This window comes from Pinus tabuliformis, chromosome X, assembly GCF_031772625.1.
Source record: "Pinus tabuliformis cultivar Carrire ecotype Pingquan chromosome X, CPIR1, whole genome shotgun sequence".
NCBI classification, from domain to species: domain Eukaryota; kingdom Viridiplantae; phylum Streptophyta; class Pinopsida; order Pinales; family Pinaceae; genus Pinus; species Pinus tabuliformis.
In genome coordinates, this window is record NC_142308.1 from 949877146 (window position 1) to 949890516 (window position 13371).

Below are 13371 nucleotides of genomic sequence, written 5' to 3' on the forward strand. Positions count from 1 at the left end.
ATCATTTGGCTTTAGGTATGGTATTTCACATGAAACCTTGATTTTGGTTGCGTGGTCCCGCTCCCTCATCCACTTATATTGCCCCTTTCCACGCATTATTACCACATTCATCATTTCTCCCGCATGGTTCCACATTCCTCCACTGGGTCCACATAGGGTTAGCTTGCCCCTTCCCCTTGCCCACACCTTGGGTCAGGCCTAGAATGATGCCTGGAGGTTGATGCAGCAAAAAAGAAACATAAAAGCATATTTGGCCACATTCAACAGGAAAATGTACAACAAAATGCAAAAGATGGTCGAGACAAAAACATTTAGCACGTAGGCAAAAGCCAATACATGAGCTCTACCCCATCATCATGGCCATCACCCTGGTTCCCACAGGTTCTACGAGCCTCCTTCATCATATAGGAACCCATGATTGTCCCAACCCCTAGTGGGCCATAAACCACCCTACTTTAAAAGGGGGTATTCATTGCTATATCTTGTGCATCATGCTCTTAACCCTTGAGCCCCAAGCAGTTAACCAAAGAAAATCATAAAAAAGAAAAAGGCATATAAATAAGGGCAGAAAAATCAAGGTCGGGGCACCTCATGTACCACGATTTCTCCCTCCTATACATTATAAACCTAAGTGTGGGCTTCCTTTTTATTAGCTACTCTTGTACCCCAACATGTGGCCCAAGGTTGCCACTTCTCATCCCCTACTTCATTAACCTATCTATCACATGCCACCACCTTTTGAAGGATGTACCTTGGACATATTATCCCCTTTAGAAGTAGAAAACACCTAATAGGATACTTGGTTAACCCCACTTGGAGTTAGGAGACGTTGGCACATCCCGAAGCACATTATGGAAGGGCGGGCCATAATTCCAGGCCATTATGAAGTCTCCGCCTATGATCCATGGTTGGTAAGCTCATTTACTCGATTTCTCTAATGACTTGTTGTACTGGAAAGCTAGGGGATGCCTGGATCTTATGCAGGATTGCAGATGGTCTCCATCTTGGGTTTGGTTTCCCTATACGGGGTCCTAATCCTCCAGAGGGCTACATTGACACATGTAGGGTGTGTTGAGAGCCATGGGCCTCCACAGCAGTAGACAGCACTCCATGGATCCCCGAGGATGGTCAGAGATGCTCGAGATACTCCCATTGGAGGAGGAAGATGCACTTAGTTCACCTATGTTCAGCCGGCCCCACAGATGTACCATGCACTTGGCAACTAACCCAAGAATTGTAGGAGGATGTGGCATCCACTACACCATCATCAGAGCCCTTGTAGATAATCTACAAGCATCTTCAACTCATTTGGAGACCCATGAGGTTATTATTGTGCCCCCAAACCCATCAAGAGCACCACAGGTTTATTGTTTAGAGAACAAGGGGCCAACCCCTTGTCCATCACTTTTGAGGGTCCTACTCTTCATTATGGCACCCATGGACCTCATCACGCCTCTTAGAGGGCCCTACGACATGCATAGATTATCATTTGACCTCTTAAGAGGCTTATTCTTTCATTTGTGAGCTAGTTTGGTGGGCTTGTCACCAAAAGTTAGATTATTAACATATTCTTTTATTTTTATGGCTTAAGTAGGCCAAGGAGACTAATTCGAATTTCGAACTCCTCAGTAGTGTATAAATACAAGTGAGATGAGTTCATTTGATCATCATCACTTTGGATTGGATCTCTTCTCTCTCTTGAGAATTTCACACTTTTTCTTGGAGGATGAATTGGAGCTTTATGGATGAATTTTGATGTGTCGATTTGGTTTATCTTATCTTGGAGCTTCTCTATTGTCAAATTGTGGATGGTTTGATATGTTCTATTACATGTAAGTGCATGCTTTTAATGTTATTCTTATTTTACTTTGTCATATACATTGGACTCGGATTTTCGCTATTTTTAGGGCTAATTGCTGCATGCATTTACTGCTTAAATTGTGGAATTTTGTCTCTATATAGCATCTCTCAATGTATGGGCCATGTAATTTGAATGAAATCTCCTAGGGGTAATTCTATCAACTAATTCATCTTAATAAGCCATCACCTTTTTCACATCGAAGTATAAAAGCTGCAAGATTGCTTCTCTTTGACCTAGAAGGCTAGCAAAGTAGTCTTGAGGCCTCCTTGACTAAGAACCAAAGGTCCTCATTCATATTTATCATAGACTCCATTCTCCCAAGACTAAGGCATTGATCTACCAAGAGGTGGTCACCTAAAATCAATTCCTTTTCACCTTTTCCTAGGTCTAGCCAAGTTGGGTCACCTAGGGCATCATTTTCCCGACAAGATAGCCCTCCAAAAAGTTTGATCTCCTAGCCTCTCCTGTGTTGGTGTCTCCCCAAGGCCTCCTCCAATTTTGAAGCCATTCTAACGGTGGAGTTGTGAGAAAAGCCAAGCCCTAGCTTCGAGATCAAACTTTGCCCTAGTATCCCCAAGGCTAGTGCCTCATAGGATCAATTCAACACCTTTAAGTGAATATTCTTTCTTTGATCCTTCCCCCTCCTTGCCTGGGTTAAGAACATAATTGGTTGCTAAAATTTTACCTCCTAACCTAGGTTGGGTCCACTTGGTCTTGTGTGGTCCCGTTCCTTTGAAAAGACAATTCTTCAAGAACCATCCGGGATACCAATTTCAATAAGGATTTTAGGGATTGGGAAACTCTTTCACAAGTCATATTCCCTAAACCTAACCCTCAAATCCTCCCATCCTTCTCCTAGAAGACATTGTACCTTGCTTAGAAAGCAAGCAAGCTCTATCCTTCAACCTCTTCTAGAAAGGGATCTTTTGGGTCACTCCATATCCACTCATTGATTTATCCTTCATTGGTGACTCAATAATATACCAGGTCTCCTCCCATCGTTGAAAGTTTATAAATAGTAGGGGAGCCTTAGCTGAGGTGACAGTGGGCTAAATGGGTTTGTTGCCCTTGGTCTAGCATTTGCCCTTTAGGGAGCCCCTTTAGGTCTCCTACTAGTTTGAGAGGTAACAGGTTCATGAAGTCTAATGGACATGACCCTTCACCCTCAACGACTTGTATAAATACAAGTGACCTCTCACCTCATTTGGCATCATCATCACTCACACATTCTCTCTCCTTCTCTAATTGATTCGTACAACATTGGGCATTCTCTCTCTCCCACGTGTGGCACAAGGAGGTCAAATTACAGGACAGAATTGCACAGCTGAAAATCTCAGAAATTTTTGAAGTTTGACCAAAGTTGAATTTGACTTTCTAGGCATCCTTTGAATTCGATTTTCTGTGTGGATTTCTATCTTAGTAGGCCGCATTTCTGGGCAGCGGAACCAAGGCAAAAGGAGGACTTTAACTTGCGTTGACTGCAAGCATGTTTGACCGCATGTTGACCAAGTTTGACTGCAGATTTTATCACTATTTTGGGCCGACTTTGACCACCGGAGGCCAAGTTTGACTACCTTTGACCGAGCTTCAAAGGAGAAGTTTCACTATTGCATTGACCATCTTTGACTTTTTGGTTAAGGCTGATTTGACTGTTGTTGACTGGGACAGTATTGCAGAACTTTCATAGAGTTGTTTTGATCATCTTTTGGCAAGTCAATTTGACTTTTGTACTCTTTCTCTCTATTGAATATTTGATATAATAATAAGAAGATTTGATCAAAAGGTTTTCCCCACATTGGGGTTTTTCTTTGGCATCCACCAAATCTAGTGTCCTCATGTCTTGGCTTGTCTTCTGCATTTTTGTTTCATGTTCTATCTACTTTTACTATCAATGTGATTGCTATTGGAAATTGTCACTAGGTTGTTAAAGGAGCATTGAAGTAATTGTGCTAAGCATAGAACATACCATTGTTATCAAAATTTAACATCAACACATCACATGGCTACCTAAAGCACAAGACAAAGACTATATCTACACTTTGGTGGGAAAGTTGACAAAATTTGCACACTTCTTTGCAATCTCACCTGATTATTCAGCCAAACAAGTAGCAAAACTATTTTTCAAAGAAGTCTTCAAGCTCCATGGACTACCCAAAATTATAGTCAATGATCAAGATAGTAGGTTTATGGGTGCATTCTGGCAGGAGTTTTTCAGGCTAGTGGGAACAAAATTAACCACTAGCACTAGTTACCACCCACAAACAGATGGCCAAACAAAAATCGTGAATAAGTGGATTGAAGGGTACTTACATAATTATGTGACAGGTCAGCAAAAAACATGGATCAAATGGTTGTACCTTGGGGAGCATTGCTACAATACCACTTACCATTTATCCATTAGGATGACACCTTTCAGAGCACTATATGGGTATGATGCACCATCCTTTATCGATAGGATTTTTGGAGACAACAAGGCACCAATTGCTAAAGACTGGATACAAGAGAGTCGGGACATTCTTAGGGTACTCAAGGAAAATATGCAAGCTGCTCAACATTGGCGAAAGATGTATACAGACCAGCATTGAACAAAATGTAGTTTTGAGGTGGGAGACCTCATTTTCTTGAGATTGCATCCCTATAGACAATCTACACTCAAGAAAAGCGGTGCAGAAAAGTTGAAACCAAGGTTTTATGGACCTTACAAAGTTCTTTGGAAGATTGGCGAAGTGGCATATGAGTTAGAATTACCAAGCAACAACAGAATCCATAACACTTTTTATGTGTCGTGTCTCAAGAAGGTTGCAGGACAGCATGTCACCACCTCTATCGAATTGCCACCATTAGACGACGAGGGACAACTGGAATTGCTTCCAGAAACAATCATGGACATACGAGAAAAGAGGTTAAGAGGACAAATAATTCCAGAATTCCTAATTAGATGGAAGAATTTACCAGAGAAGGACGCCACATGGGAAGGAGAACAAATTTTACAGCACCCAAATGCGCAATTGCTTGAGGGCAAGTAATTTCGGGAAGGGGGGACTATAATCTCCACTTCAAATTGACGGATAATGAGGGATGAAATAGCCTATCCGACCCTGGAGCCTACAGTGTTGGTAAAGGGGTAAAAAAACCATTTTTTCCCAATTTGGGGCAAAAGAACCCAAAACTAGGGGTTGCACCCACAATCCCTCACATGTTGAAGCCCATGGAGAAATCTATAAATAAGAGAGGAGTTGAGATCAAATCATCATCAAGTATCGAACAATTCATTTGTCTTCTTGAGCATTAGATCTAAGGGTTTTAAGACCCCCTTCTATCCTATCAATTTTGGTGGTGAAAGATTCCACCCTAGTTGATCAATCCTTTTCTATCTTGTTTGTGTTTGGACACAGCAAGGAGTACTACTTTCTGAGGAGATCGAATTCTAGAATTAAAGATAAAGCACTAATCGAACTCTCTTTAATTTTTCTGTTGCTGGAATCCGTTGCAAGTAAACCGAATTCAAAACGATTTGTACACATTCTTTCTGTACTTATCTCTGGAGCAAACAGAATACCCTGAGACCAGTGAAGGACTGAAGTAAGGGTCTCCTGTGACTTACTCTGTGGCTTTTGAAGTGCATAGGACGAATTCTGGGTGGACGAACACATTCTGTTGGTGATCCGCATTCTCTGAAGGTTGATTCGAAGTCCTAGCATCAGATTTGAACTCCCCAAAGTACCCTGGAACAGGTCGCAGACCCTGAGGCTCTTCCGTAGCAGGTCGAAGTGAAGACTGATCCTGAGGCAAGTCAAAGGTTGTTGAAGGTCTCCACTGACAGAATCCGAACTTCTGAAGGCTGAGCGAGGCTCCCTGTAGTCCTTTCCCACAGCAGATTCGTATTCTCCTGAAGATCATAATCATAGCTGCAGCTCCTAGGGTTTATTGCAGACAGAACTCAGTTTGGAATTTAAAGGCAACGTTTTATTTAAGAAGTACCAAAGCTAATTGAAGGCATGAACTGAAATATAGGGCTATCGAATTATAGGTAGTTTTACTCTCTGTTGAAGCACTGTTATATTTCCTAATTTGTTGTAGCACATTGGGTGGCATTGGATCTCTATTTGTTGATAAACTGTTGAACTACATTGTTGAAATTATTACAGTACTGTTATTACATTTTTGTATCACAACTATATCACTGTACACAACATAGGAAATTGTATTGAAACCCTAGTGACTTAAAGGAAAAGCTAGCGCAAAAATTTCTCTGCGATAGTACAGGATTTTAGCACTTGCTGTTTCAATATATAGGGGGTTAAAGCTACCCAAATGAATTCCTTAGAGACTGAGAACAATATGAATACATAAAGCCCATTTCAACAGAAGAAACTCAATGGAACTGCAAATATTTATAAAATAAAACGTTGCTTAAACTTCCTATCAGATATGCCAGTCGAAGAAGAACTAAGTCATAGTAAACCTTAAGTTTCTGTGCCTTATCATCTTCACCATCTGTTGTTTGTAAACAAATGTAACCTGAGACCTACACTTGATCACTTTTTTTCAGATGCTGCGCTGCAGTTTCCCCATTTCAACAGAAGAAACTCAATGGAACTGCAAATATTTATAAAATAAAACCTTGCTTAAACTTCCTATCAGATATGCCAGACGAAGAAGAACTAAGTCATAGTAAACCTTAATTTTCTGTGCCTTATCATCTTCACCCTCTGTTGTTTGTAAACAAATGTAACCTGAGACATACACTTGATCACTTTTTTTCAGATGCTGCACTGCAGTTTCTGCTAGCTCATCCCAAAATACCAAGGTAAACCTGTAGATCACGAAAGATGCTCATTAATTACGGCTACAAAATAACTCCAAACAACATCACAGTTACAGCAGATCCATCTTAAAGTTGGGATGAATCTGTAATTAATAAAACACTCAGAAAGTATAACAAATCAGTTTACTCCACATAGATTCTAGCATGCAGCAAAAGCCATGATTTCAAAATCAAAAGTAAAGTGGAGCTACATGATTTACAAAATTTGATGGAGAAAATGAGTTCATATAAATGAGGAGGAACAATCATCATCTTGAACTGTCTGTGAATCTGGAACTGAGAAACTAATAACTCCCCCTCTCCCAAAAATGTCATTAAGAAGATAGTAAAACATCCAATATTTAAAATTTTAATCATGATGCACGAAGATCTTTGAATGCCTGGCTGTTCTTGATGAATAAGGAAACTTGTTGAGGGTGGCTGATGAGATTTTGTGGCCTCTTAGAATGATTTGACCATAGCCCATGAAGAGACTCCAAATATGTATCAAGTTATGGAGAGATTTTGGAGAATTCCTCTTTAATTTTTTCACAAGGGTGGTGCTCCCTCCTTTTGAGCAGCTAGCATGTAGTAAACTGTAAAATACGAGCAGATATAGAATGACAGTCATGAAGTTCTTAAAGATGTTCGCTAATTCCATTGGAAATGAAAGGATTTCTACTGAAAAATCAATAGGTATGTGCAGAAATAAAAGAATAAACAGCAGGAATGTAAAGATCACCGCAATAGAAGACAAGATGAGCTGCTCACATAAACATCAATGGGAATCGAAGGCATAACAACCACATTGCTCCAAGGGAGCTCATTGTGAAGAGAGTTACCGAAGTAGCACAAACAGAATTAACTGAAGTAAGCATTACAGTCCTGGAAATGTGACTCAGGTAGACACTCCACACATTATATGCTAAGAATACCATGCATGAAATCCTCATTACACAAGATGCAGAAACGCCCTCCCTCCAAAGTCTGGAGGAGCCCAACATGAACAATCAGCACAAGTGCCTCATCAAATGGCATAAGAAGAATAGCTAAACTACATTTAATCCAAGATTGCCAACCACGAAATAAATGACACAGTGCAAACCGGAGAACCAGCAGGAAGACTCGGAGAAGAGCCACTGCAGAATCTTTAACTCCAGTTTCACTATACTTCAGATCAGATCCAAGCATTTGTGAATTCAAAGAAGAAATGTAACCCACTTGACCCTTTTCATCTCAGGGTAAAGAGGAACCAAAGAATCGTAGCCTTTAGCAAAGGGACAGGTTAGGGAAGAAGGACAAAGCACGTGGGAATGAGAATGGGACTCTCAGAAAGAGTCTGTGAGAGAATGTCTTTGGAATCCCTCATGAAATTTTCTGTCATCTGCCTTGTAAAGGTGTAATCTCCCTTTTTCTGGAACTCCATAGCAGAGACCATCTCAGTAGCCTAGCTAATCCCCATAGGCTAAAAAATATTAAATATTAGGGAATTAATTAAAAAGTGACTAAGGGAAAAAATATATTATAAGTCACTTTATTGAAAGACGAAAAGGACCTGTTACCCACCAAAATGGGTAACCCCATAGGAGAAAATTTTCCTCCTACATTGACAGCCAGCCAGCCAGCAGGCCCTGACATCCATTATTTGATGATGATATGCCATGTGCCTCCACCATTTGCATCAGCCATATACTTCTCACCCATATGGCATTACCACTTGGATGAAGGTGGGCTATTGTTCAACAAGTACTTTGATCATTTTGCAATTGGGTGCTTATATTTGTTTGTTTTGAAGGGATGATCTGGAAGATTGACCAATATTGACTATATGTAATATTCCCAACCCAGAATATTCCTCAAACCCCAGCAAAAACTCCAACCAAATATATGCAAATGATATAATAACCCAGAAGTGATAAAATAACAGTGGAACAGCATATAATAATGTAAACCGGAAATATAAGCAGATACACAAGAAATGCAGCGAGAAATGCCAAGCCATTTTATTATACTGAGCAATAAAATGAGTACAAGAGGTGATTAGACAGATGGCACCTTGACTTGCACAAGGCAAGTGCAGAAATACTCTCAGAATGACAAGAATGGCCTCTCTGCGTGAATGTTGCTGCTGTGCTACTGCTGCTACTAGGAAACAAATGATGATTTGGGGCTGCTCCCCTTCTTGGAAAAAGTTGAAACTCTGAATTCGGGCTCTACTCAAGAAACCGAGAAAAACCCAGAAAGCTTTCCAGGAATGGCCGACTCCCAAAAAACACCCTCTTGGGGTTCTACGCAATTCCTCAATGCCCTGTGCTGCCCCTAAAGGAAACCCCTCTAAACTCTCCCTGAAACACTGCTTGAAACCCTGCCAAAAATCCTCCAATGAGACAAGAGTTGGACCCCTGCTCAATCTCCCAATATGAATCCACCTACAAAACCCCAATCTAGCACTACAACCAAAAAGAACTGTGTCCCTCTCCAAGTGCTACGCAGTCCTCCAAAATGCTGATGAAACTACTGCTGAAATGCTGATAAAACTATTGCTGAAATACCGATGGAAATACCTTGCCCGAGCAGGCACTCGAAGTCCCCCGGGACTAAGGGTGAGATCTCCGAACAGAGACACTCAATGCACTAAACAGTGCTACAGACTAGCTAAACAGCCAGCGTACTCAGAAGTCGAAACGACTAGCTCAAAATGCACATAACTGAATGATCCAAAATGAGGGGGCTCCTCTCTATTTTATAGCCTCTGCCTCTCACAATCCCTAGGCTCACTTCCTCCCACGTGATTCCCCTCTTGCCATGTATTCTTCCCTCTTGCCCAGTCCCTCCATGAGTCTGCGCGGGCCCCATTTCTGCGTCCCCCTTTGGCCCCCTTGGCTCCTCCTTATGTCACAACGTTGTGCTACTAGGAAGTGACTTTTTATTCTTAAAGTGAGTTATGTCCCCCGTCCTCACTTTTTTATTTATAAATAACTATAGAAGGCAAAAATTGGGCAAATCGAATATTCCAATTAGCCATGCCTAATTAGGAATATTACAATCTCCCCCGGCAACATGTTGCTCGTCCTCAAGCAACTGAAGTGATGGATGTTGCAAGATCTTCTCACTCTCCCAAGTGGCATCCTCATCCGACAAATTTTTCCACGTCACCAAGAATTCCCGGACCGTCCTGCTCCGCAAATGCCTCTCCCCGGTATCAATGATAGCCTCCGGCTACAATACCAAATGCCCCTCGTCATCCATGGGTGGTAGCTCATATGTCACTGTCACCTGCTACCCCAATGCCTTTTTTAGGCATGATACATGGAAAACGTTATGTATCTTGTTGCCTTGGGGCAGCTCCAACTCATATGCAACGTATCCAATTCTGCATATCACCTTGTACGGCCCATAAAAGCGGGGCTTAAGCTTCTCAGCCCCCTTCTGTTTTAGTGACGACTGTCGATATGGCTGTAACCGTAGGTAGACCATGTCCCCTACCTCGAACTGTCTCTCCACCTGACCCCTGTCGGCGTACTGCTTCTGCTAGTTCTGTACTGTAGCCATGTTATCCTTGAGAGCTCGGAGAATATCCTAACTCTCTTGGATCCATATCTTGGCTCTAGGAGCCTTGCTATCACCAAACATCGCGTCAGCAAAAGATAAAGGACGATAACCATATAAAGCACAGAATGGTGACATACCAATGGACATGTGATGTGAAGTATTGTAGCAGTACTCCCCTAGATGTAGCTACCTCAACCATGCTCGTCGTTGCCCACTGACATAGTTACACAAGTAGCCCTCTAGCCACTTGTTAACTATCTTTGTCTGCCCATCCGTCTGTGGGTGATAACTGGTACTCGGTGTTAACTCCGTCCCCACCAACCGGAAAAGCTCCTACCAAAACCCGCCCATGAAATCGTTGTCCCTATCACCGACGATGGTCTTAGGAAGACCATGTAGCCTGAAGATCTCTCTAAAGAACAGCTCTGCCACCTGTGCTACTGTATAGTGTGCGGATATGGCAAAAAAGTGTGCGTACTTTGTCATTCGGTCAACAACGACAAAGATGCAATCCTCGCCCTATACCATGGGCAACCTTGTGATGAAGTCCATCGAAATACTCTCCCATTTCCCCTCCAAAATTGGAAGAAGCTACAATAATCTCGTGGGATGGCTCATCTCTCCCTTGTTCCTCTGGCAAACATCGCACTCTCGGATGTGCTGAAGTACGTCCTCCTTGAGGCCCCTCCATGAATACCTCTTCCTAACGGCCTTGTAGGTTTTGGTAAACCCCTGATGTCTTGCCAACGGTGAATCATGTGATGCCTGGAGTATCTTCTTCTTGAGCTGAGACCCCTCAATCAAGAAGATTCAGTCCTTGTAATAAATGATCTCATTGACCACCCTGTACCTGTCATCTGCCACCTGCCCATCCAGAACCTCACATTCAAACCTGTCCTTGGAGTACTCTACTAAGAGTCGAGCCCTCCAATCTGTATCCAAGCTCATAAGACAAAGTGGTTGGTCTACGTGAAAAGGCATCTGCTACCACGTTGTTCTTACCCTTGACATTCTCAATGTCAAAGTCATATGCTTGGATCTTGCTGATCCACTTCTGCTGCCTCTCCTGCAACTGCTTCAACTCCAAAAAGAACTCGAGGCTATTGTGATCAATCCTCAACCTGAACCTGTTCCCCACCAAACACTGTCGGTACTTAGCCAATGCATGCATGATGGCCAACATCTCCTTGTCGTATATAGAATACAACCTCTCGTGCGGAAGGAGCTTCCGGCTCTCAAAGGCTAAAGGGTGACCTCCCAGCATCAATACTGCGTCGATCCCCTCTCCCGACGCATCACACTCCAAAACAAATGGCTGCGTAAAATCTGGCAATGCAAGCACTGGGCAACTGCTCATAACCTCCTTGAGCCTGTCAAAGGCTCGCTGTGCTGTATCCGACCAACTAAATGCCCCCTTCCTCATCAAATCTGTCAGGGGTGCAGCAAGCTGTGAGAAACCTTTGATGAACTTCCGGTAGTAAATACAAATGCCAATGAATCCTCGAAGTTCCTTTACGTTTCTCGACTCCGGCGAATCTCTGATGGCCTTAATCTTCTCCTCGTGGATCCTCACTCCGTCCACTCCAATGATGTGTCCCAAGTATAACATCTTCGTCAACCCGAACTCACATTTGGAGAGCTTGGCATAGGACTGTTGCTCCTCCAAGATGCGTAATATTGTCTCAATATGCTAGAGATGCTCCTTCCACGTCCTGCTGTAAATGAGTATATCATCAAAGAACACCAACACAAACTTCCTCGAGTGACTACAGAAGATGTGATTCATGCAAGACTAAAATGTAGCTGGGGCGTTGGTTAGCCTGAAGGGCATCAGCAAAAACTCAAAGTGCCCATAGTGACATATGAAGGCGGTCTTGGGAATGTCCTGCTCCCTCACACGAATCTGATGGTACCCTGATCTCAAATCAATCTTTGAGAAGAACCGTGCTCCTCTCAACTCATCGATCCTGGGTATGGGGTACCTGTTCTTCAGTGTCCTCTTGTTCAGGGCCCTGTAGTCAATGCACATCCTCAATGTACCATCCTTCTTCTTCACCAACACCACAGAAGAAGCAAAAGGACTCATGCTCGGTCGGATGTGCCCAAGAGCCAGCAACTCCTGAATGGCCTGCTCTATCTCGTCCCGATACGCCTTGGTATGCCTATAGGGGGTAGTAATCACTGCCTGGATGCCCTGCTCAAGCTCGATAGTGTGCTCAAACGCCCGATCCAGTGGCTGTCCTGGTGGAATCTCTCCAAACACTATGGCATACCAATCAAGGATGGACTGGATCTCTGGATGTACCTTCTGCCCTGTAGTCCCTGCCTCTGATGCACGCAACTCCACTGCCCATTCTATGTCTCCCTTCTGAAAGACTGCCTCCATCTGATGAGCCGACACAGTCTGAGGCAGATATGTGTGTTGTCCCCGTATCTTCTCATGCCTCCCTGTCTTCTTATCATCCCACTCCATCTCTAGGGTCTTCCAATCCGTCGTGACCTTCCCTAGAGTAATAAGCCACTGAACACCCAGTATCATGTTGGTGTCCGAAATATCGACCACGAAAAAGTGGTCAGTCAACGTGTAGGTGCCCATCGTCACTGAAAGTTCTGGAACATAACGAGCACACGTCATGGTCTGATCTCATGGGACCAAGACTGAAAACCCATCGAAGCTCTTTGTCTGTATACCTCTCCGCTCAACCATCTGGGCATCGATGAAGTTGTGGGTCGCCCCACTGTCCACCAAAACTGATACTCGCTGGCCACGTACTGTCCCCCGTACGCATAGCATCAGATACTTGGGAACTCCTCGCAATGCTGCAAGGGCCCCTCCGGTAGATGCAAAACATGCACCACCTGCTGCCGGCTGTGGAGGTGGCAAAGGTCCCTGTATGGCATGGCTATCTCCTGCCCCCACATCATCCTTGTCATCCTCTTCTCCACTGCTCTCGGAGAAGACCTCAATAGACTGTGCTTTGCCAACAACACATCTATGTTCCAGTGCCCACGACTCCTGACATGTGAAGCACAACTGCTTCTTCAGCTCCCTCCTGGCATCGTCATCAAGCTGTACTCATCTTGGATTCCCCTTTGGAGGAGGAATCCTCACATCCTTCCCCTTAGACTGAAAAGTCTATCTCTGGGGGTA

At 43.3% G+C, this 13371-nt stretch overlaps 1 protein-coding gene across 2 annotated transcripts in view; it reads right to left on the reverse strand.

Moving 5' to 3' along the window:
• LOC149142837 (protein OSB1, mitochondrial-like) overlaps window positions 1-13371 on the reverse strand; it is a 317711-nt gene that overhangs the window by 248304 nt on the left and 56036 nt on the right. For both annotated transcript variants that reach the window (XM_089453294.1, XM_089453293.1), the window contains exon 2: window positions 6542-6677. In XM_089453294.1, coding sequence (XP_089309420.1) covers window positions 6542-6677 — 136 coding nt within the window. The remainder of the gene's footprint in view (window positions 1-6541; window positions 6678-13371) is intronic.